General features: G+C 49.3%; 1 protein-coding gene across 5 annotated transcripts in view; it reads right to left on the reverse strand.

Annotated features, from left to right (window-relative positions):
• sgip1a (SH3GL interacting endocytic adaptor 1a) overlaps positions 1-24,523 on the reverse strand; it is a 50,971-nt gene that overhangs the window by 4,264 nt on the left and 22,184 nt on the right. For 2 of the 5 annotated variants that reach the window (XM_048977560.1, XM_048977564.1), the window contains 21 exons: positions 17,916-17,979; positions 16,702-16,726; positions 16,276-16,296; positions 16,027-16,089; positions 15,642-15,699; positions 15,085-15,251; positions 10,596-10,620; positions 10,383-10,458; positions 9,699-9,781; positions 9,066-9,131; positions 8,702-8,773; positions 8,135-8,575; positions 7,216-7,340; positions 6,963-7,116; positions 3,743-3,802; positions 3,093-3,204; positions 2,173-2,328; positions 1,628-1,751; positions 844-1,046; positions 693-757; positions 193-357 (listed from right to left, as the gene is read on the reverse strand). In XM_048977560.1, coding sequence (XP_048833517.1) covers positions 193-357; positions 693-757; positions 844-1,046; positions 1,628-1,751; positions 2,173-2,328; positions 3,093-3,204; positions 3,743-3,802; positions 6,963-7,116; positions 7,216-7,340; positions 8,135-8,575; positions 8,702-8,773; positions 9,066-9,131; positions 9,699-9,781; positions 10,383-10,458; positions 10,596-10,620; positions 15,085-15,251; positions 15,642-15,699; positions 16,027-16,089; positions 16,276-16,296; positions 16,702-16,726; positions 17,916-17,979 — 2,325 coding nt within the window. The remainder of the gene's footprint in view (positions 1-192; positions 358-692; positions 758-843; positions 1,047-1,627; positions 1,752-2,172; positions 2,329-3,092; positions 3,205-3,742; positions 3,803-6,962; positions 7,117-7,215; positions 7,341-8,134; positions 8,576-8,701; positions 8,774-9,065; positions 9,132-9,698; positions 9,782-10,382; positions 10,459-10,595; positions 10,621-15,084; positions 15,252-15,641; positions 15,700-16,026; positions 16,090-16,275; positions 16,297-16,701; positions 16,727-17,915; positions 17,980-24,523) is intronic. The other 3 variants (XM_048977561.1, XM_048977563.1, XM_048977562.1) reach the window with 3 other exon arrangements.

A 24,523-nucleotide genomic window follows, 5' to 3' on the forward strand; every position in this document is an offset into this window, starting at 1 on the left:
TTCCCTTCTGAAATAAAATTCAGGTGCCAACCGGCAGGACCAGCCTGACTAAAAGCAGTCACTGCACTACATATATAAAATAAATGGGTTCCTTATTTTGGAGATGCTGATATTGTGACATGGTGTGATATGTTGTGCTAGCTGGCTCTCTCGCTATACAGGCCCCGCGCTCATGTCATGGCGTTTGCTCACCTGCTGCAAACCTCTTCTTGACGAGCGATAACCTGTACCCGGTCCCCGCCAGCTCGATGTCACAGCCTGAAAGAGTGCTACCCTCGCTGGTGAACTGGACTGCTAGCGGCGCAGGTTTACTGGGCCCGTCCGTCAGCTGGAACCTCGCCAGTAGCGAACCAACACCTGGGTCAAACACAGGGAGAGACACCTCGGAGTTCAGGGGACAGAACGAGCGTCCGTATGAAATACTGAAAAAACACTGGGCTTGTCGTTCAGGCTACAGACAGAAGGGGGCACCAGCGAGACAGAGGAAAATAACTGTTCCAGCTCCACATTGGGAACAAAACCCAGATCAGTTACAAGGTTCCATGACATTTAGACTTGGATAACGTGAGATAATCCAGTATCTACATTTGAAACATGCAGAACGCTTCACTTTTCTATTGTGCAAAGTCCCGAGATGGATTAAAATGCTCGATTTCCATTTAAACGTAATTACACATGCTCCAAAAAATTACCTCCATTCTCCGACTTCTGTGAAATATCCGGAATCTTCCACAGGACCCGCTGTTGCTCCGCATTCCTTTGAAGATGCACATTAATCAGTTAATCGACGCTGCCCTTTCCAACAGGAGCCTCACTCTGGGATTTGTCTGGGCCGTCACTCACCACGCCGCGGGGGGAAGGACCGCCTGCAGTTTGGTCACGCCGCCATCCACGGGCACCAGGAACTGCACGTTGTTGAGTGCCGTGGGCACGTTCATGACCTCCCCGTTGTACTTGTAGTCAATCCGGAGGTCTGTGGATGTCGACTCGCACCTCCAGCTGACCGCCAGATTCAGTGGTGTGGTTTGGACGCCCTGGGAAGATACCTGGGAAGGGGACGGCGTTCGGTCACGCGGCGGCACCGTGGGAGGAAGCGGCAGCTTAGCGAGATACGGACTCAGCCTGGAGAGCTGGGCGGTTCTGGGCTCCCTACGGAGCAGGGTTAGGGTCTCATCATTTAAAAACTGAGTGATGCACACAGGTAAGGAACCTGAAAAGCAGACGCTTATCTGAAGTGACGCACAATTGGCAGCAGGGACAGCTGGAGCCATTGGGGTTAAGGGCCTTGCTCAAGAGCCCAAGTGAAATTGTTCTTCCAACACTGAGATTTGAACCAACAACCATCTGATCGTAGACGCAGGATTCTAACCTACTGAGCCACCACCCAAATATAGCATACCCTTTTCCATTTCTCCCACATTGTCAGGTATCCTGACCACACGTTTGGACGCAAGCTAAGGCAGGTGATGGTATCGCCACAATAACGCATGTGACCCCCTTCATCTCCTGTTGCATGCTATGTTCTTGCCATTGATTGCCTCGGGTTGACTGTCCCCTCATCTTAAAGGTAAGCAGGGCTGCATCCTCCATGTTCACCTTTCTTCTCAGCGCACATCACTCATCTCACCTGATATTTCAGCATGTCCACGTTGTAGTAGGTGGCTTGGGGCTTCTGCTCGGCCACTTTCTTCAGGTGGACCATCAAGCTGGCCATGTTCACCCAGAAGTTACCACTGGATTGCGTAGCATCACTAAGGAGGAATATATATATATTCACATATTATCTAAATATATTAATATACTTTATATGCAGATCTATCCATGCCTCCTCCAAGCAGAAGAAACAAATTTAACAAAGAATTATTTAGCTATAAGCAGAAGGTAAAAACGTATAGAGACACTAATGTATGCATGTGGTTAATGTATGAGGCATCTGTCTGCATACATGTTGTGTTAGAGTTACCTCTATGAACCTCTTTTTGTACCCAAAGTTATTAGACTGCGAAATTTGTGACAGCAGACATCAGTAATAATCGTTTTAATTTTCTGATATGGGACATTGTTTCAAGGCCACCCCCATGTTTAGAGCAGGGAGGGGGGATGTCTTGTTGCTGATGTGAGTGCGGTGTGAGTGGAGCAGGATAGTGAGGTGAGTGTTAGTGCGTGTTTTACCAGCACAGCAGCTGAGGGTTAGGGAGGACGTGCTCCAGTCGGTCGTAGTTGGTTATGCTGAACGTTAAGACGGCTGGGTAGGGATTATTAGCAAAATGTCTTGTGATCCCGGCCGGGAAGGACAGCACCATCTCCCCAGTGATCTTCACCACACACCTTGGAGGGAGGAGGACAGCCAGAGAGGGGGGGTAAGAGGCTGTCACCCAGCCTGAGCTCATGGGGGGGGGGGGGGGGATGTCGCAGAGCTACTTTGAGATCAGCCACGTTTCAGCGAGGACCTGGAACGGGTCGCTTTCACAGGTCCAGGAACTCAGCCTGCTGTCTATATTGCAGTTAATGTCAAAAGGATAAACGCTGCCCTTATACCTAAAAAAAATGGCAAATCACAAGAATTCAATTCTGTAACGGGTACATACTACAGACTCGTGCCGTGTTTCCTGTGACACTCTTCTCAGCAGACACATTAATGCAATTTTTTTTGAGAACGCAGGGTAAGATGACCCCTAAAGTAACTGGGGGTTAGAGCTTTGCTCTGGGGCCCGATGGTAGAATCACTCTGTCAACCAGTGACCTTCCGATCACAGGCACAGCATTGCCGCACACCGTCCCCCATTTAAAAGTCAAGCACCCTGGGACCCTGAGATAACGGAGTCAGTCATATGAATCATAAGTGAAATTGGTGTGGGGTTGAGGTTTATTCGGGTACAGAATGATTATGCAAAGACTCTCTATCTTCACAGAGAGAAACTCCAGCCCTAGTCTGTCATTCTGTCCTTTTATGGCCTCCTGGCGACTCCAGCAGGTCATCTATCATCAGGGAGACCAAAAGTGAAGGTCTGGTAAACAAAGGGTTACAATGAGCGTGTTTTCATCCACTGAACTCTGCCCTGGCGGTTAACGAAGGTGACTAGTGGACGTACTTGCTTGGATCTGCCCCCTTGAAGTAGGCGTTGATGGTCTCTGTGAATGCAGCCGCCACAGGAAGGGTGTCCTGGGCACCCATGGTGAGAGGACTGGGCCCTCGGGAACAGCCTGGAAAACAGCAGCAGACGCTCAGTGCACTCCTCCAACCAGCAGGGGGAGCCATATTAACTGTGAGAGAGAGCTGTACAGCAAGCGATACCTGATGTTTAAGGATGGATAAATGAGAGATGATAATAACAACTGATAGACAGAATATAGACCGAGTATTGACACCCCCCAAGACAATCAAGCTAAAATGGTAGTTTCAGCGTCTATATTCTGATAACAGTAACACCACGACCTAAACGGCAGAGGGTCACAGGGCCATACAAGATCGGATGATGCGGACGACGAGTCGCAGAAGACCTGTGGTATAAAAACAGAGAAGCTGAAGATGAAATGAAGAAGAGCAGCATGCAAGAGGAGACCAGAAAAAGAGCTGTGATGTCAGGAGGTGAAAACAGCCGCGCTGTACGGAAAAAATGGAATGATGGGGCATAAAGAAAAAAAAAAAGGGATGAGTGTGTGAAGGAGACGGATGGAGGTGAGGCGGGCAGGGCCGCGAAGACGAGGTCCGAACGTGCGCGACGCCCGGGACTCGACTTACCTTCGAAGGTTAAATAAAACTTCCCTCTGTCAAACCAAACCAGGGAAGGCTGGTCATTTTCTGTTGGGGGGTGGGGGGGGGGAGTTGAGGTAGGATGGGGGGGGGGGGGGGGGGGTTGGGGACAGGGAGAGAGAAGGACAATATGAGTCACATGACAGATCTACTGAACGTCAGGGAGGGAGAGGACATGCGAGCCTGTTCTTTTTTGTTTTTTATTGGGAGGGGCTGGGAGAGGCACATGTTCCTTAGCTGGTGCTGTGACTGGGGAGGGGCTTGGTCAAGCGAAACAGTTAGGATTGAGGATAGTAGGGGGGACTTTGAGCTGATGTAGGGTCAGATTCCCGGGGGCTCGCCCATAACTCACTCTGCTACTCCTTTGAAATCACTAGCTAACGCACACAACAGCTGTTGGTGCCCTTCCAAGCTGACATTCAAGTCCTTCCTTACTAAAGCAAATGCCTTTCATCGTCATTCAAAAGCTGGACTGAGGTACATCTGCAGACCCCCCCACGGGGCCACAGGACACCGGGCTGCCTAGCAGGGTCACGCTTATGCTGCTTGGTAAGTGGTCAAACAGAGGCATGAAGAAAGCTGACTGCAGTGCATAGCGGGGGACACTAGGGGCAGTGTGATGCCACGACAGGAAAGCTCATTCTGCTGTGTGCTGAGGAGGAACAGGAAGGGATGGAGTACAAAGTGGGAGGAGGAGGAAAGCGTAGGAGATCAGTGCTGTTTACAGACAGATAATAGAGGAATGAGTCTGGGGTTCCGTTAGACATGCACGAGCTGGGTGAAAAGGGAGTCGGGTGCGAGGGTCAAGGATGGGGGGGTGTGTCGGATAGTGTATAAGGCCGTTAAGACAGCAGTGTGAATCCCAAACGCCACTAACCCATCTGCCAGGAGCTCAGCCTTGAGCTTCTGCATGTCAGACAGGGTCTGAAGCTGCTCCTATGTTTGCTGAAGCAGGTGACAGATTTCACACTTCTGGGAGAGGGTGGCTGGATGATTGGGAGTCCTCTCCCCTCCTTAACCACCCCCCACCCCCTGTAATCCCTCATTCTTCACACTGTGCCCCAGCTGCTTACGCACCACACAGTCAGAAAGCTGCACTAATACTTACGGAAGGGACAAGACACGAAACACACAAATCTGAACCACCGAAACCTTTTTAAAAGAAGCTTCAGCTACACACATGCCTACGTGATTTGTCTACTACACCTTACTTTACATTTACCGCGGTGTTTCACCATGAATACAGATTGGAGGGAGAGGACAAGTGGCCCGAAATTGACTCACTCTGTGTGGGAGGGGCAGCTCTGGCTAAAGGACCAATCAGGTAGAGGCACAGGGAGCTTGAGGTAGAGCACAGGGGGCCCTTGACAACTGACCTGGGTTCGGACCCAAAGCTCCACTCTCTGAATGTGTGCAAGTCTTCAGAAATGAGAAGGATATATAAGACATTCCAATGTACAGTCAGACTTACACCGTGTACTTACAAACGTACTGCCTATTAGGTGAAAGCTTTGAATGAAATAAAATGGTTTGTAATAATAAATGCACACACTACTGACAGCGCGACGAACGATGGTGCACATGTCAGGCTAACACAGTTATCTGCTGTTCAAAGGATTCTGACTTTCTGATTTTCAGTCCAGTGGCTGCAGTCACCTGCAGTATATCATCTTTCCAATTCACGCTCATGAAAACATCGCACAGCTTCAGCGGTTCATTGGCTTCAGGTACAGTACAATACTGTATATAGTTACTTTTATTATTATTGTACAATTATTATTATTGTTATCATGTATGTATTATTTCTCCAACAAATTCGATTAAGAAACAGACTTGGGGAACGGATCTCGTTCGCAAACTGGGGATTTCCTGTACTCTTCCTTGTATTTGGACAAAGCCAAATGGCTAATTAAGTTGGGCTACATGTCAACCCCGGGCCGCACCTACTGTATGCAGCAGGGGGAGGTTTCGCAGAGCACAGGGGGGGAACCGCTGGAGCCAAAGAAAATGACAGTCAGAACCACGAGGAGTGAATGACTGCGCCGAGGTTAAGTCCCACGATGTTCATGACAACAGAACAAAACAAAACTGCTAAATGTAGGAAACAGACACACAAAACAACACTGAGGGGGTGCAAAAGGAGAGAGATGATGGCTGTGGTGTATTAGGATTATGTCAAATATTTTTGGAATTCACTACAACAACAGCCAAGTGTTTTTAAATACTGATCCTCAGAAAACCTCTTGGGAAGGTTTAAAGTCTGACCCCCAATTATGATTTGTAGTTTATAATCCTGTAAAAAAAGTTATTAAAATAACGAAACTGTTACAAGGTAACCTAAAAGTCCAGTGTGCCCACCACTGACTAAAGAAAATCAAATTTACTCTCTCTTACTACTCTAAATGGGTCGGAGACAACCGAACTAACAACTGAAGTAAATCCCTGCATTGACTGGAGGGACCCGAAGGAAAGGCTACACTTTCCTGGAAGAAGGAAATCTCTAATATGTGATATCAGCAGGGTTACATCTGCCACAATTTCCAGGCTCTAGGAAACCTGCAAAACAGCACGGAAACACACACAAGCTCGAAGCCGATATGCTGCCGCATCTGCTGAACTGCAGATAAATCATTCCCAGTCGCATAGTGTGCCTGTTCCTAATGTGTGTTGTGTTTGTGGTGTTGTGTTTGTGGTGTTGTGTTTGTGTTCTGATCTGTTACATTGTTGTGTTCTGTTTCATTGCATTGTTGTGATATGTGTACGTTCTGTTACATTATGTTTATATTCTGTTCTATTCCATTATGTTATATTATTTGCCGTGTTATGTCGTGTTTGTAATGTGTGTTAGATAGGCAGTACTCTCCCCTTGGTCTCCCCTCCCCTTAAATTTTGAATATTTGGATAGGGGTTTCTGTTTGTATTCATTATTCTAAAATCTCTTTTCTAAGCATTGCAATGTTTGTCCTGTCATGAATGTTGCACCCTGGGTTAGGAAGAACATCATTTCGTTTCACTGTGTATTTGTACGTGGCCGGCATGAGCTTAACTCGACGCACACAATTTCCAAGCAAACATCTTTAGAGATACAGCAGCTAAAATAAAAGGTGAGGATTTGTTTAGTAAATAAGAGTACGTCTGGGCTGAGGATAGAAACGGTATTTAGTGGATGAAGATGGCTAACAAAACGGGTCAGGAAGTGGGTACCCACCTGACACGGCACCTGAGGGCTCCCGACTGACGGTGGGTGTGTTGGCGGCGCTTAGCGAGTTGGTGGAGGAGATGGAGGAGGTGCTCTCTGCCCGTGCCAGCGGGGCAAGGGGTGGGGGGCTGCAGGAAGGGACAGGGGGGCAGAACACTGGGGCCTGTAGGAAAAAATAAGGAAGCTTAAGGGTAAACAAATAGGCATTTCAAATATTTCTATGTGGGTGCTGCCCCCTGGGAAGGACATTGGAAGCCCTTACCCCTTCCCCCACACTGGGCTTCCCAAGGGGTGCTGAAGGTCTTGAGGGGGGTCTTGGCGGGGGAGGGGGTGGGGCAGGTTCGCTGCCAGCCACAGGTGTGGAAGGGCGAGCCGGGGATGAAGACCCTGCCCCAGACAGGAAGTCACCTTGGTTAAGCTAAAATTCACCCATCCACGTCAACCAAGACGCATTGTAATATACAAATATATATTCAACTATAAACCAAACTAAGCTAAAACATCTTCGATTTAAATTATTAACATTAATTTTCTAAGCTTGTCTCCTTTCCACGTCACTAAAAATTCATTATTAAAACATGCTTATTGATCATTTTAAAAAGAGTATTCCACCTAACATTATTTAGCATAATTTCATATCCAAATAGTTACATTTCATAGTTTTCTTTATTAATAACGCAGTGTATTAGATAAAGTGTCCAGCATTGTGATTTCCTGCATTTTAAATAGAAGTAGAGTGTTCAATAAGATATGGCTGCTGGTTTAACCCAGGAAATGATCACAGGGGTAGCAGATCGAGCACCATCGACTCCCCCCCCCCCCCCCCCCTCACCACTCACTCTCCCTGCTCCCAGTCATGCTCTCGGCACCCCCTACAGGCCAGCAGAGAGGCTGCGCCAACTCTGCTGTGACGTCCGCCACTCACACCGCTGTGATTACTGGGATTACTCGCTGCGACTGGTCCACTTTCACACAGACGTAATAAACTTTAGCCAGATTCTCCTCCACTGGACGCTGGTGTGACACCTTTCCTCACCGTATGATTTTTACATTTAAATTTATCCGGCAGACGCTTTTGTCCAAGCGACAGATAAGCGAGTAAAGCTTGATCACAACGCAAAGCACACTGAATCACGGAGTTTACGATGAACGCCAGTGAGGGCGTCGCGAGATACACTCACCACTCTCGGGGCCGTAGCCAGAGCAGAGTTCAGGTGAGGACGTGGGAGGTTCTGCCTGTGAGGCCGCGGACCCTGGGAGGTTCTGACTGCCCGGTGTGGCTCCCAGGCTCTTCTGATCTCCCTGGTTATTTTCAAGTTGTGGGGGAATAATGTGAACAGACAATGGGGAGGAGCTTCTAGGTCGGTCAGACTTGTCCTCCTGAGGGGGAGTGGCTGGAACTCGAGGGGGTGAGTCTGGGGGCGGAGCCTGAGGAAGGGGCGGGGCCTGTTCTCCCAGAGGGAGGAGTCTCTCGGGTGAGTCATCACTGAAGCTGATCCATTTATTCTCCACCACAGCCTCCATGGGTTCAGGGGCTTTAACAGGTCCAAAGATGGAGTCCAGGTCCGCGAATGAGGGCTTGACTGATTCTGATGGCTCATCGCCTCCATTCCTCGACATCTCTGTGCCAGGAGCCACACGAAACGCAGAACAACATGGTGTCACCAGTGACTATATGCAGCAGGTACCTGACTGTAGGTTAGGAGCCATGGGATGAGGTACAATGGGGTGGGGGGGGGGGGGCTTACCAGGAAATGTGGATGGGGGCCCAAACAAGGGAGGCAGGGCTGAGACATTCTTGGGTGGATGCAGAGGTGGAGCTGCAAAGACATTTTTGTTTTGCGAATATGAAAGGAAGCTCACTGGGTAGGAGGGTCTGCAGCTGAACTGGGACAGAGGTAAGTGACCCATGTGACCAGACTCTGACAAATCATCACTCAGCAGGGAAGGGGCATGAAAGGGGGAGGGTTCCGATGCTGAAGCAGATGAGGGGTCGCCGGCACGCGGACATCTCTCTGACTGAGGTGTGCGGGTTTGCCGCAGACATTCACAACATGCTCGGTGAGCGTGCCGGACGATGGAAGCTCAATCTCCACCTGAATGAAGACTTACTTCCGGAAGGAAAGTCAGGTGACTCAGTAGGAGCTGCACCCCACACACCGGGCTCGTCTATAACCGCTGAATTAGGGACAAACAAAGACGGCAAAGGTTCATCTTCTCCTTGGGAGGTTTAGGTTAAGTGGATTCTTAAAATAACTAATTTATCAGGAGGACCTAACAGCGAGGAAACAGCCGCAGTGTGTGTTTCACATGACCTTTCCCCTTCTGTACCCTGAGCGTGACCCTTGGTGATCTCTAAAAGCGGACAGGCGTATTGCCTTACAGTAAGATCCGACACGTTCTTGGGCCACTCTCGGCATCGTACAAACGTCATCTTAAACTGCCATCATCATATTAGCTTACAAATGAGCCCCAAGGCAGAGCACTGCTGGCTGAAGCGTAGTAGGTCAATGTACTTCAGCCTCTGAGGTATACACAGACACACACACACACACAGACACACACACACACACACACACACACACACACACACACAAAGCACCAAATGCTAAGTGCTAAACGAAAACACAGGAAAAACCCACCGTGAAAATGAATAAAGAAAAACATGCAGGCAAATATTTGCAAAAACACCCGAGGAAGACACGTGAGCACATCCATGGGGCCCAATCCACTTAGGATTCCCACCTTCCATTTTCTCTCCTTCGAACGCTGTCTCTAGAGGAGGTCCAAATAAGGTGGCCGAGTCCTCTGGTATCGGAGTTGGATCTCTGCCGGGAAACCAAATACAGGGTGTCGTACGTGTGGACCTGGAACTTGCCGATACAAAACACCGGCAAATACCGCGATACACAGTGATTCTCTCAACAGCATCTCATGTGAATCTATCACCTGTTTTTCATAGTAGATAAAATCACCGTTTGACACTATCATCAATAGCATCAGATAGCGATTTTAAATTAACTATTGTTCGTAAAATCAGACAATGATTTTATTGATTCCTAATAACATCAGACAATGATCTCATCAACTATCTCTAACAACATCAGAAGATGATTTGAAACTTCAGTATGAGGCAGTGATTTTATAGATAATCATGTATAGCGTCAGAAGGTGATTTTATCGAATATCAACAATTCTGCCAAAGGATAATTTTATCTATAAACTATAGTGACTAGCATCAGACAGGGATTTTATTTATTATCATGAATAGCATCAGAGGGCAATCATCAATTATCATCATTAGCATCGGGGAGTGGTTTGATCGACTATCGTCAATAGCATGAGGCAGTGAATTTATCGGCTTTATCGTCAATAGCAGCAGGCAGTGATTTTATTGTCCACTGAGGATAGGGCCAGACGGGGACCAACCTTGGGGGTGCATTTTCGAAAGCTGCAACCGGGGGTGCTGTGATCACGGACCGTCTCGGTCTTGCGATTTCTTCACCTGTGACGAGGCAACCAAATTACCAATTCTCTTTCAAAAGTGCAGATGATTTTTATGCAAACTGTTAGCCATAATGATTTTAATGAGTGCACATGCGGTATATTTCAATTACAGTCGACACCTAACAAAATACTTGCCAGTCATATTCGCTTTCATCAGGCCCTGTAATCACAAAAGACAGTTTGTTTCAGATTCAAAATCAACCAGAATCATTTCTAAAGCATAACTTCTATAAGGAACTCCAACACTTATTTACACTGTATAAGGTATCAGTGAAATACGATTATCATAACAATTTATATTGCACTGCAAAGCTTAACGGAAATCAACAAGCAGAAAAGATATTCTGCCAAAAGCCACACAGAATAGCAAACCCATTTCCATCTACATAGACGTGATAAACTCTGAGACTCAAAATCAGTGACTGTTTGCTGTTCTTCCCGTGTTTCATGTTGGGAGCACAAGACGAAAAGGGTAACAGGTATTGAGCTGAAGAATGGAATCCATTGGATAAACATTTGGCATCGTCAAAAGATGGAATTTTCCCCTTGAGACCGATTGGCACACCCAGTATGTAGCAGAGCTTGCTGGTGGCACCATGCCTGTCACTCAGTAGGACGGGGCCTGGGATGAACTACTGAACTCTCACCATTGGGATTGAAGCAATACACCTAGTAGGGATTGTAGGCCAGCAAATCCCAAAAACACGACAACCAAGAGACTCTGGAAGCAGAGGAGATGACTGTGGCCGCATCGCCCTCGCAGCTCGAGCATGGACTACAGCCCCCCCCCCCACTATCACCGCACCGTTCAAAAAGCCAGACAACGTGACAGGAAAGTGTTAGTCAACTTACCGGGCTACGTCTCTGTGAGCAGCAAAAAGGGAGAGAGAAGATATGCCTGGTCAGAAAGTGACAAATCAGTACAGGAAGGACACAGTCGAAAGGCAGTCGGCACATCCACAGAGTTAGCACGTCCCTTAGCCACTTCCTGTACTGCTCTCTGGAAAGGGTTCGAGGCGTTAGTGAGGTCTGGGTAGTGTCAAGGGGCAACAGTCAGCCAATCAGAGCCCAAATGCAGTCGCTGGCAAGGGGGAAACTGCAAAAACCAAAACTCTCCTCTAGTTCTGAATGCGAAACATCAAATGGCCAAAGGCAAGAGTCTATCACAGTCTCCATGCATTACAGGTGATGCAGAAGCCGGCGCTGGGAGTTGGGCCACCTGAAATGACCGCTAGTGACCGGCGATCAGCTGGCATCCGACACCGGCGTGGCAGTGGTGCCCGTGATGTCACTGCTGCGTGTGCTTACAGGGCATCAGCCGCCTCGCCGTTCTTTCCTAGCATGCTGGAAATGCATATGATACGCTGACCTGGGTGCGACCCAGAAAACCCCTCCCTCCCTCTCTCACTCTGGAACGGCTCCACAGTCCTTGACTTCTCCAAGCTTTTGTCTCCACAGCTTAATTTCCCAAGACATGATGGCAGGCAGCTGGGATGATGTAAGAGGGCTGGCTGCTGGAGAGGAGACAAATCCCTGTGGAGCGTCTTTGCTGGGCCAGCCAGCTCCTCCCTAAACCAGTTCTGCACCTGGCACCTACAGGGCATGAGGGATCCCTCCCTTCACTCAGCAACATCCGTTATACGCTGAACATTACGGAAAACTGCTGCGAATTCTGAAGGGCTTTTCACTTGGGTTCTAAATGACCCCAGCAAGGAACTGTACTTAACTTAAGAATGTAAATACTTCACAGACGCAGCATACAAGCATAACGCAAGATACTGTATGGCTCTTCAATGACATGAGTAACTAATCGCACCAACCTAATCAAATCAAATGTCACGCAAGTTGGATTTACCTTCCCATACCATTCAAGACACCTAATAGCAAAAACCACATAAGCCAAGAAGTACTAGTAATATATGCTAAAACTCCTAAATTAAAAAGATAAATCTCCTTACAGGTGTATATAACCTTTTTGTGCTAGCACTTCCGTAAACTATATATCTCGGGCATTTTACGGATTTGCGCAAGTCGATTTTACACGAGTCGAGAGCTGCGTGCAAAACATACAAACACGGAAAAAAAACCCAACATAACTGTCACATGCGGCATAAGGGTCACATGCGGCATAAGGGTCACATGCTCATGCTGTGGAAATGAATGAGCTCATCAGGAAGGCTAAGAAGAGGAAGGCTTACCGGGCTACTCCTCTACAGAGACCACAGTGAAAGGCGGGAGACAGAACACCGGCTGTTAGTGTCAGATTGGATTATTAGGATTTTGGTATAAGACGACAGGAAACAGTGAAACACCTGCATGTCAAGAAACAGGTTTGTTTGTGTGATTCTGACCACAAAAATGAGCGTCTCTGAAAGCGGGACCTTCATGTGACACGGCATTTATAAACAGATGAGTAAAATAACTATCTTGATTACAAAAAATGAAAACGAAGTTATTTTAAACGCACAGCAGAGTGAGCATTGATGAAAAGTGCTTTACGATGAAAAGTGCTTTACGATGAAAAGTGCTTTACGACGAGACGAAGCAAAACTACACTTAAATCACAACCAGTCTTGTTTTAAAAGCCCATCGTCACTTTTCACAAGCGGCGCTCCTTGGGGACACATCCGAGACCGGTTCCTGTTTTCGGACCCAAGCTGCCCCCCCTTGCACAGTCACCGGCTCACACTTAGGACACGCTGGACGCGTGACATCCGACAATAATGTACGAATTTCCTGCTATTTGCTTAATATGGACTATCGTAGATTGAAGAGGATATACTCTCCCCTGCTTCCTTAAACTTATACTCATCAGTAGGTTGGTGTCGTCCATCCATCCATCCATCCATTTTCCAAACCGCTTATCCTACTGGGTCGCAGGGGGTCCGGAGCCTATCCTGGAAGCAATGGGCACGAGGCAGGGAACAACCCAGGATGGGGGGCCAGCCCATTGCAGGGCACACTCACACACCATTCACTCACACATGCACACCTACGGGCAATTTAACAAGTCCAATTAGCCTCAGCATGTTTTTGGACTGTGGGGGGAAACCGGAGTACCCGGAGGAAACCCCACGACGACATGGAGAGAACATGCAAACTCCACACACATGTGACCCAGGTGGAGACTCGAACCTGGGTCCCAGAGGTGTGAGGCAACAGTGCTAACCACTGCACCACCATGCCACCCCATACAGTGCTAACCACTGCACCACCATGCCACCCCATACAGTGCTAACCACTGCACCACCATGCCACCCCATACAGTGCTAACCACTGCACCACCATGCCACCCCATACAGTGCTAACCACTGCACCACCATGCCGCCCCCTAGGTTGGTGTCATCCATGAGTGAATCATTCCTTCTGACCGAATCCTTTAGTGAACAAAATGAGACACTGATTCATATACCTTGTCCAGATTGCCACCCACTTGTATTAGTGACATACAGGTGAGTCAGTATAGCTAAAGTTAACCAACATCAAATACAATTAACTGGATGAGTAGACAGAAGTAAGTGTGAAAGAACCAGCGAATGAACCAGCAAGCAAATATTGCAGGAAAAGAATCAGATTCACTGAAAAGCATCATGATTTTCATTCTCTACTCTTGCAAAGTAACCTAACTGCCAATGATGGAAACACACTGTCAGATTAAACACATTTTGTCAGATTAAACACACTTTGTCAGATTAAACACACTGTCAGATTAAACACACTTTAACTTGTGGCTCTTAAGTCTGCACTTAAACAGATTTCTCCATAAATTCATCGGCAGGGTAACTTTTAAGGGTTGACCCAGTTTTCACAGTGTGTTTCAAATGTACTGCTGTTGAATAAACGAGGCATTGTTTAAGTTGTCATTGTCCCAAAGCATCTGGTCGACATGCAAAGACGATCACCTACGTTCCAGAAGGCTGGATTTAATAAGTATCTATGTTCTGGAACAATTATTGGCAATAAACAGCTTCATGAAATGTGATGCTATGCAGGAGCTAAATGGATCCTTAACACCCCTGAATGAAAACTGGAGCAAAACAAAACAACACGCAAACAAACGTGGTGATAACAAAGGAAAGATGACACCAAGGGCCAGGGTGCAGAGACACCCTATTAGCTGGGAAAGATCACCTGATAGGTCAAAACGTCTTTCGTCATTGGCCATCATAGTTGGCCATCTGGATGCTCTGTTGCATCTCCGGAGCTCCAAGAACCTCCGCATCATGACACAACAATGAGTCACCCTGGCTTAAAGCCTCATCTAATCCCGCGCTACACTTTTCATGACTCCAATCCCACAATGCAGCTTCCTCTATCAATGGAAGCTCAAGACAAAGCGAATCCAACCCAGAAACAGACGTTCTATGAATCACATCCACTAACAGACAATGGCTAATAGATAGTTATGAAAACAAAAGGAGGTCTGGTTCCTATTAAAGTTGTCTCTGAAACTGGAATAGCAGAAAGCAATAACACCCAAACAAAACGCACAGCGCATATAGGACTAAATCATGCCGAGAGCTTAACAAAACGATATTGTGTGTGAGACAAACCCGCTCATTAAAATGTCAATATAAAACGAAAGCGGTATCGAAGGAAAAATACAAATGTCACGGGGACTCACCATTAGAGCAGGAGATAGTGCTATGTTTCCTATAGAAGCCTTCAGCTCCTCCATGGAGGGTGTGATAATTTCAGCACTCTCTTTAGGTTTGATCTTGATTTTGAACTTTTTCAGCTGGTCATCCTCCCCTTCAGAATCACTGGATGAGAAAAACTTTCCCTTAATGCCTGGTGACTTGGTTAAGGAGAACAATGCCACTGATATCTCATTCTCAGAAGACATCTTCACCTAACGTCAACTGCGGAACCTTCACTGCGGAGCACCTAAACCAAACCCCTGACATAACTCCGCAGCAAACTCTCTCCCTTTTCCTTATAGGTCCTACTTCCTTAACCACCATGCTACCCATGCTTTGAAGTTATAGAACAATAAATCCATAATTAAATTTAATACAATTGCCGTTTGTGTTCCCATCCTGAATGTTCATCATTCTCAACTGAATAAACTCTAAACAGCAAAACAAGATGCTATTGCTAATCAGAGTTAGAAGGAGACAAAGGCTGGATGAAAACGCCGCGAATGACTGGTATCCGCTTGACACCATCTGTGAAGGATACCCTCTTCGTCATCTTCCGGCCTAATACTGTACCCCTCCTCGTCCACGTCAGGAGCATTCTGCAAAAGAGAGCCTTCAATTGGTACATATAGAGAACCCACCTACTTTCTCCAAAGTATGAATGCTATTAGCTAGGTAGCCAGACTGAACTGATCGCTATGTGAAGAAGCTACAATCGCGTCGGTCAAATACCTCCAGCACACTTCATTTGAAGGAACGCAGATCGCTATTACGGTCATATTTAAGTGATTACAAAAGAAGGATCCGAGAATAAATCCAATTCATTAAGCGAGGCATCATCCCGTTGGTGCCTCACATGTAAAGAACATGATGATGCATGATATTGGCTGGATTATGTAAGAGAGCACACAGTCATAGTGACTCACATATCGCTCCCAGTCCATTTCTCCACAGATCCCATTTGGAGCACCGTTGCTCTTTTGCTGTGGCTGTGCAGGAACATAGAGAACTTTAACCACTCTCACCATACGGCAAAATGCTGGAAATTATGCAAGCATAACTAATGGGTGTCAAACAGTTAAATAACACAAAGTTAGGAGTAAGGGACTACTGCGGGCCTTGTAAATCATGACATAGCTACCAGACTGCAGGGGAAACTCAAATAGTTTTAGTACCGATTCGGTCTCTTGATGGTCCTGGTGGATGGGAGATCCATGACACAGAAGATGGAGATGCAGTTATCCAAATCATGCACTTATGGTTTGCACAATTATGCACAAAGAAAAGCTCAGCTCCAAGGTAGTCGGCTCAAACACGAGGACAGTTTACTATCAAAGACGAACAGTTCACTGCAAAAACTCAACAGAACAATTTTTTAATTATGACAATATAATACATACTGGCAGGGGGAAAAAACATCAGATCAACAGAGAACAATGTTACTAAAGTAGATTATTTTTGTTGAAGTTAAATTATAGAGGGCAGCAGTGCCTATTATGATGGGTATGACAGCACTTCATCTTGACAGGACAGCAGTAATTTCACAGAAATGGGGGGGCAGCTTCACCCTGCTGTAGAGGACGTGCTCATGTCACACTTACACATCCATCTCTGTCCAGCGATCCCCTGAAAGGGAAGCAGAGAAGCAGGAGACGTTGGCTTTTTATACGACTGTGGGTGTCACACAAGCATCCCTGCTAATCACCAGATAGGCTCTCAGAGCCTGTTAAAGGTTCAACATCCACGTCCGTGCCTCTCCATCCCAGAGCTACTGGTCATACAAAGGCCAAGGATCCTGGGTATCGGAGTCCAAGGACAACTGTTGAGCGGGATTAATTATTGAGCAGACTTTTAATGTACTTCAACAATCAATCCTAGCTTAGGACTCTTAGCAACATGTCTGATGCTTACATAACCTGTAACTAGGGCTACGTTCACATTACCAGGCCTAAGTGGCTCAAATCTGTTTTTTGTCTTAACGTGACATATGTTGTGTGTTCGGGGCTGTGTGGACACAGAAATATGATCTTTTCAAATCAGATTTGAGTCACTTTCATATCTGGTCCTAGATCGAATACGAATCCGATTCGTGGCCAAGCGACATGAATGAAAATAGTCAGATCAGAATTCATTTTTGTTTCTGTTGCTGGTGACGTTGTATTTGTTGTCAGTGAACTTATCAAATGTGCACATTAGGGTCAGATATAGGTCACCTGAATGTGAATCATCAGGATAGACAAATCAGATCTGAGCAAAAAATGTAAACCGAAGAATGAGACGTGAAATGAGAAAGCAGCCTTAAATTTCACAGGTTAAATAGACACCAGATTTGAATCAAAAATTGTCCCTGGTTGGTCCTACTGGTGACCAGAGAGCAATGGGGAGGAGTGGGAGGCTGATAAAGCAGAGGCAACAACATGAACACAAGAAAACAAGTCAGACTCATGCTAGACTCTCGTTATCAGCCATCTGAACTGGGCCTTCGTCTAGTGTTTCTACATTTGAGGAAGTTCCAGACTAATGACGGAGCCCTTCGGGAATTTGGTGAGGAAATGCAGTGATGTGAATCACTGGTAAAATCTCGAAAAACCAGCTTTCCTCTACGTCAAGCTCTTATGAAGTTTTTGTCGTTCACAATTCTAACTTCTGACTGTATGCTGTGCGGACCGATGCCGAGATGTACGTCCTCAACCTGCGAACGAACCATCTCGCAAACTGTTTCTTATAACTGGATTTTGGCATCAACGCCCACGGCCTTCACAACATGGCAGCATGGAGCCGGGCGAGCGTCAACACGCGTGTCTCATACACGTACGTGGAATCGGCATCCTTCTCTTTCTTGCGTATCCCGAAAGCCTTTCGGGTACGTTTCTTCAATCCTGGGGGAATAAAAATATACAAAGAAAAATATTAGCAGTTGTGTGAAGTGAGTCTGACGTGCCCTAATTTTCAAGGGAAACGCTGTACACATTAAAACCCATACAGAAATAAACAAAGGTTTCCCTCCTGAGAGATAAACGAAATCAACATCCAGAATCCTGTTTATTGAATCCACACAAAACCCACTTTCTCTCACACTCAGGGCCACCCATAAGGGGGAGAAAGGAGAAGATGGGGCCCAGACACCGGGGGGGAGGGGGCACCCCGAAGAGTATCCTAACCTGGATTAAAAGTTAATATTTTTGCAGTGATGAATTCCAGTGGGGACAGAGACGCCCAGTTATCCCACTGACACCAGTCTGGGTGTGAGGATTGTGCTCTACCTCACTCTGCCTGACGTAGAAGGGGAATTCAGCCCACAGCAGGACGCCCCGAAAGCGGCACGGCGAAAATCACCGCGGCGCTAACCGGTTCCCCTATTCCTCACGACAGCTGGCACTGCGCCAAGGCGAAACCCCCGCACAGGTGCTGCAGCCCCCTGCCTCTGCAGAAGCATCCGGACCGCCACTGCACGCTAACCTGGGCTGGTCCGCCGGCGCCGGCTGATTCACCTCAAAGGAGGGCAGCCATGGAAAGCGAGATCCTGATGTGTGCTTATCGTAAAACATGCTAATATTGTGTGGGTGAACAGGGCCCGGGTTCAAAATGCTGAGTGGTCCACAGGATTATTTTAGGTGGCTGGGGGGGGGAATCTGACCCTTTCGTCTTTTGTTTTGTTTGTAATGCTGTTGCGTACACTACAGACAACAATAATTCTAGATTTAAAAGGTGAATCCGGGCAACTGCAGAGACCCTGAAGTGGAATTTAAGACCAAATCAGTACCTATCATCACACATCTACACTACAGTCATTACACCCACCGCTCATTAAAGTCTGATTTAAATTAAATTAAAACGTTACAGTGTGACAATCAAGGCTTGGGTGCCTCGATTATGAGAACAGCGGACTGCGTCTGAGACGCTCAACGCCCCATTCTGCAAAAACCAGTGGCAGATTTAACAGATACTTCAATATTTGAACGTACACTTTTCCATGGATTGCTGCTTCAGGGACCTTAGAGAAGATACCCAGCCAATGTGTCTTCTGATAGCTACTATAGTCCATGCTACTTTTAGCACAGATTTGTCAACTTCTGCTCAAAAGCAAAAAAAACTCTCAGGTTAACGGTATGATATGTTACCAAAATTAAAGGTATATTATGAAGCTTGATTAATATGCACTCAAAACGCATCCAAGATTCCTTTATCCATCTCACAGAATGGGGATGTGACCAGGAAGACGACAAGGGCGTTGACATTTTAGAAGGACAGCCATGCTCGTTTATAATTATACTAATCAAACTTAGATTAAAAACTGAACATTTATAACAATACTGTCACGATATACGTCGGCGGTAGCGGCGCACGGGTAAGGTGATGAGCGGAGAGGCAAGCAAGCAGGCAGACTTAGGGCAAACGGGGATTTATTGGGAGGACGAGGACTCGGGAACATGGCACGCCGACTAACATCAATGACAGACAACGCTAACAGGTAAGACCAGGACTTAAAACCAGACAAGACTAATCAAAGTAAGCAGATACAGCAGGGTACAATCAAGGAAATACACGTGGGAAGGCAGGGGGCGTGGCACACACGAGGAGCGGACGAGCCGGGCATGACAGAGCCCCCCCCCAAAGGCGCGCTGCACCGGGCGCGCCCAGGAGGAGGCGACGAACGGGACGAGGGGACCAAGACCTGAAAAACAAAACCCAAAACCAAGAACAAAAGACCGGGAACTAAACAGAGAGACAGAACAGGCACAAAGACAGGACCAGGGACAAAACCTGACAGAGGACGGGGAACACGGACCGACAGAGAAAGAGAGGGGACACAGAAGGAACAGGCGGGACACAAGGGCCAGGAGTGAACGGAGGGCACAGAGGAGGACGGGCAGCAAAGACAGGAGGAACAGAGCCGGAGGGAGCAGAGAGAGGTGGGACAAAGGCGGAAGGAGGAGAGAGGACCGAAGGGACAAAGGGAGGAGCAAAGGGAGACAAGGAGGGGGAACAGAGGGGAGCCCGAGGGAGCCCCAGCGGGCGACGGGAGGCAGCCGGAGGGGCCGCAGGCGGCCGGGAGGCCGGAGCCGGAGGGGACCCCGGAGGGGCCGAGGAGACAGGGCGAGGGACCCGCGGAGGGGCCAGGGAGGGAGCAGGAGGGAGCACCGGGGAAGGGGACGAGGGAGTAGGAAGGGGCCAGGGCGAAGGCCCGGAGGAGGGGGGAGCCGCAGCAGGCGGCGACGTCCGGGAAAGGGCCGGAGGTAGGGGCCCCGCAGGCGACCGAGGAGCCGCCGTCGGGGAACCCCCAGGCGACCGACCAGGACCCAGAGAGGGGAGCGAGGCAGGGCGACGAGGCACCGGAGAGGGACCTGCAGGCGACAGCCGACCCGGAGGGCCAGGACCCGCAGGCGCCAACCGAGCCCCAGCGCAGGCGAGGGAGGGCGAGCCAGGGGGCAGGGCGGGCGGGACCCCAGCCCTGCGTCTGTGTCCCCTTCCCCTGCGGGACACAGACAAGCCGACCCTAGTTCGGGGTCGATCTCGCCGGGGCGAGGGACAAGGGGTTACGAGTTCTGTCCCCGAGGGGTCCCATTCCAGCTCCTCCACCTCCGAAGAGGGAGGAGCCAAGATGGAGTTGTCCAGGACCACCTCGGGGACTAGGACAGGGACTGGAGCTGCTGCAGGCGGAGGGGGCGCCTCTGGAGCTGCTGCAGGCGGAGGGGGCGCCTCTGGAGCTGCTGCAGGCGGAGGGGGCGCCTCTGGAGCTGCTGCAGGCGGAGGGGGCGCCTCTGGAGCTGCTGCAGGCGGAGGGGGCGCCTCTGGAGCTGCTGCAGGCGGAGGGGGCGCCTCTGGAGCTGCTGCAGGCGGAGGGGGCGCCTCTGGAGCTGCAGGTGGCTGCAGTGGGGGCGCCTGCCCTGGAGCTGCAGGTGGCTGCAGTGGGGGCGCCTGCCCTGGAGCTGCAGCAGGTGGCTGCAGTGGGGGCGCCTGCCCGGGAGCTGCAGCAGGCGGCTGCAGAGGGGGTGCCTCTGCAGGAACTGGAGCACGGTCAGGAACTGGAGCGCGGTCAGGAACTGGAGCGCGGTCAGGAACTGGAGCTGGCTGCTGTGGGGGCGCCTGCCCGGGAGCTGCAGGTTGCTGCAGAGGGGGCGCCTGCCCGGGAGCTGCAGGTTGCTGCAGAGGGGGCGCCTGCCCGGGAGCTGCAGGTTGCTGCAGAGGGGGCGCCTGCCCGGGAGCTGCAGGTTGCTGCAGAGGGGGCGCCTGCCCGGGAGCTGCAGGTTGCTGCAGAGGGGGCGCCTGCCCGGGAGCTGCAGGTTGCTGCAGAGGGGGCGCCTGCCCGGGAGCTGCAGGTTGCTGCAGAGGGGGCGCCTGCCCGGGAGCTGCAGGTTGCTGCAGAGGGGGCGCCTGCCCGGGAGCTGCAGGTTGCTGCAGAGGGGGCGCCTGCCCGGAAGCTGCAGGTTGCTGCAGTGGGGGCGCCTGCCCGGGAGCTGCAGGTTGCTGCAGTGAAGGCGGCTGCGCAGGCGGCTGCACGGGAGCGGGGTCCGCCGGCAATGGCGGCTGCACGGGCGGCTTTACTGGAGAGGGGTCCGCGGGCAGCGACGGCCGTTCTGGAGCGGGATCCACCGCTCTCCGGAGCAGGAGCAGCCCTCGGAGATCCGCTGCGAACTGCTCCAGGACTTCCGGGGGGGAAGCAGGAGTGAACGCAGCGAACCCCTCCTCTAGCTGCATCACGAGCTGGTCCGCTTCGGGCGACATCTGCCCGGCCAGTTCATCCCTCACCCTCCAGTATAACCCCTGGAGGGTGAAGAACTGGGTAATGTGAGTCGGGGTTGGAGCGATTACCTCCGGCCGGAGTGTCTCTGCCGTAAGCGGTGGTACGAGCTGAGCCGGCACAGATGAGACGGGCTTGGTCCCTTTAAGACGCCGCGGGATTCGCGGGATGGCATCTCTTACAGTGGCGGCCCCTTTGTTCGCCATCCGCTCAGGCCGGAAGTAATTCCGCTCGAGCGGCGGTGGCAACTCCGTGGCGTCCGGTTCGGATGGCCACAGTAGCAGGGATTCATCCACCTCCTCCTCGCTCAAGGGCCAAAGCCTGGCCAACGCGCAGGCTCCCAGACGGAGTTCCGGTTCTTCCGGAATGTGCTTGCTCCGCTTCTTTGCGGGGTCTGTCATTCTGTCACGATATACGTCGGCGGTAGCGGCGCACGGGTAAGGTGATGAGCGGAGAGGCAAGCAAGCAGGCAGACTTAGGGCAAACGGGGATTTATTGGGAGGACGAGGACTCGGGAACATGGCACGCCGACTAACATCAATGACAGACAACGCTAACAGGTAAGACCAGGACTTAAAACCAGACAAGACTAATCAAAGTAAGCAGATACAGCAGGGTACAATCAAGGAAATACACGTGGGAAGGCAGGGGGCGTGGCACACACGAGGAGCGGACGAGCCGGGCATGACAAATACACTGTAATATTTGGCCTGTGAGATTGTGGCCTTATTGTACTGTACTCACACTTCCTACGTATTTTTTTGTTATAAAAAAAAGTTATTTGAACACAAGCTTTGCCACACTGGGACAGTCAATCTTGATGACAGAGATGCCTACCGAGTGATTACTGGGCACGTTGCGTATGCAGCCTGGATATGCTGGACAAAAGGGTGATTCACACCCTGGGCAGCGCAGTGCGGGATGTAACCACACTACTCAGAATGAGGCACAATTTAAAACTTGTGAAATATTTCTGGAATTTTTCATTTAATGTTTTTGGAGCTTTAATAACTGAATCCGCAGAAAGTGAAAGAAAGAAAGAAAATTACGATCTAGGTAATTTAAATTTAGGACTACAGTGGCAGTCTAGCATACAATAGCAATTTCTGAAGACCTAAACAAACAAGCTGATTTGAATGAATTGCACAAAAAACGGCATAATGAACAAGGGAAAATGCACTCCAGAGATGCGGGACGTGCTGCTCTCCAGTGAAATCCAAAACTCGAGCCTCCCCCTCGGCCACAGGACCTGCAGTCATGAATGCAAGCAGCCCTGCCTCTAAAGCCACTTAGCTCCTAAAGACCCTCCTTAAGAAAGGCAGCCCACGCGGTAAGACAATTACAGCTTGTAACCTCATACAGCCGGCAGTTACCAGCCACGAAAATGTGTGATGGAAGGGGAGGAAATAGCCAAGAAAAGAAACTATATTCCGACATGATTAATACGGACTTAGCATTTTCAGGAGTAGCCACGGGGGGGTCAGTCACAAACAGCCCTCTGCCCAGAAAACATGCGTGTAAAAGCTACCAGTAACATACAGTGTGTTGGGGGGCGGGGGTGTGAACTAACTAATTCACTTACATTTTTTGTATATTTAAATTTTAATTATTTAGCATGTGGTTTTATCTAAAGCAATACATTTTTTAACGAAAGCAAGACTGGGAGCAGTTTTGTTTAAGCGTCTTTCTCGGGGGCCCAGTGGAGAAATCATCCTCCTTCCCACCACAGACTCAGCACCCTAACTCACCCAGCCAGACGCCACCCCCTGCCCCTTATTACTCGTCACATTTGGATCGGCTTTGTCTCCAGAACTTACACTGAGGCTCCGTCATGCCGGAGCCTTCCGCGAAACGCCCGTTTACGTTTCCCAGGCTCTCTCTCGTTTTACACCCACCCCGCCCATTATTTAAAACCACCTCCGCTCTCGTACGAAAATAAATCCCATCTCTGTGTCATACGGTTCTGTTTGCTGTCCCACCCTAAGATCTACATCTCACCAATTTTCACTTTTTAAACTGGTCCAGTACAACCATACATGTCACCCAACACACAAATCAAAAGCCCTCAGATGCTCTAGATAACATCCTGCTCCAGCACTGCCAGGGCTGATAATCACAGCTTATTTCCAGGCTGCAAAACAGCTCCATGTATTCGCACGATTACAGTCACTCATATCTTTTCATTTGCTCCGGCTGCATCCAATTATGATGGTGGTTCTGTGGTGACCGTGGCCTCGCAGACAGCGATTCTGGCTGAGCTGTGGCCCGAACCCCAAGAGGATAAGACTATCTGGAATGGAGAGAGAGAGAGAGAGAGAGACATCTGCTCGAAGACGCACTGTGGGTAGCCCTTGATCCTGAAGAGTTCAGGCATACAGAAAAAAAAGCAGGCCGGCCAATCAGCAGCGTCGGAGATCACGTGATCGAAAAGGAAATGAGTCATCGGGCATGTAGCTGGAAACCAGGGTAACACTGGAACACCGCTGGTGCCTACGGTAACTAGTTCACATCCCTCTGACTTTGTGACCTTCTGGAACACTGCAGAACAATCGAATCTGCAGTCAGGAGGACGGCAATACCGAAGTCATCTTATTCCTGAACGGGTGGCAGGTGGACAGGATTGAGATAAAGAATCTATGCCCCTAAAAGCTTAATAATGGCAGCGTCTACAAACACAGCAG

This window comes from Brienomyrus brachyistius, chromosome 15, assembly GCF_023856365.1.
Source record: "Brienomyrus brachyistius isolate T26 chromosome 15, BBRACH_0.4, whole genome shotgun sequence".
Classification (NCBI taxonomy): Eukaryota; Metazoa; Chordata; class Actinopteri; order Osteoglossiformes; family Mormyridae; genus Brienomyrus; species Brienomyrus brachyistius.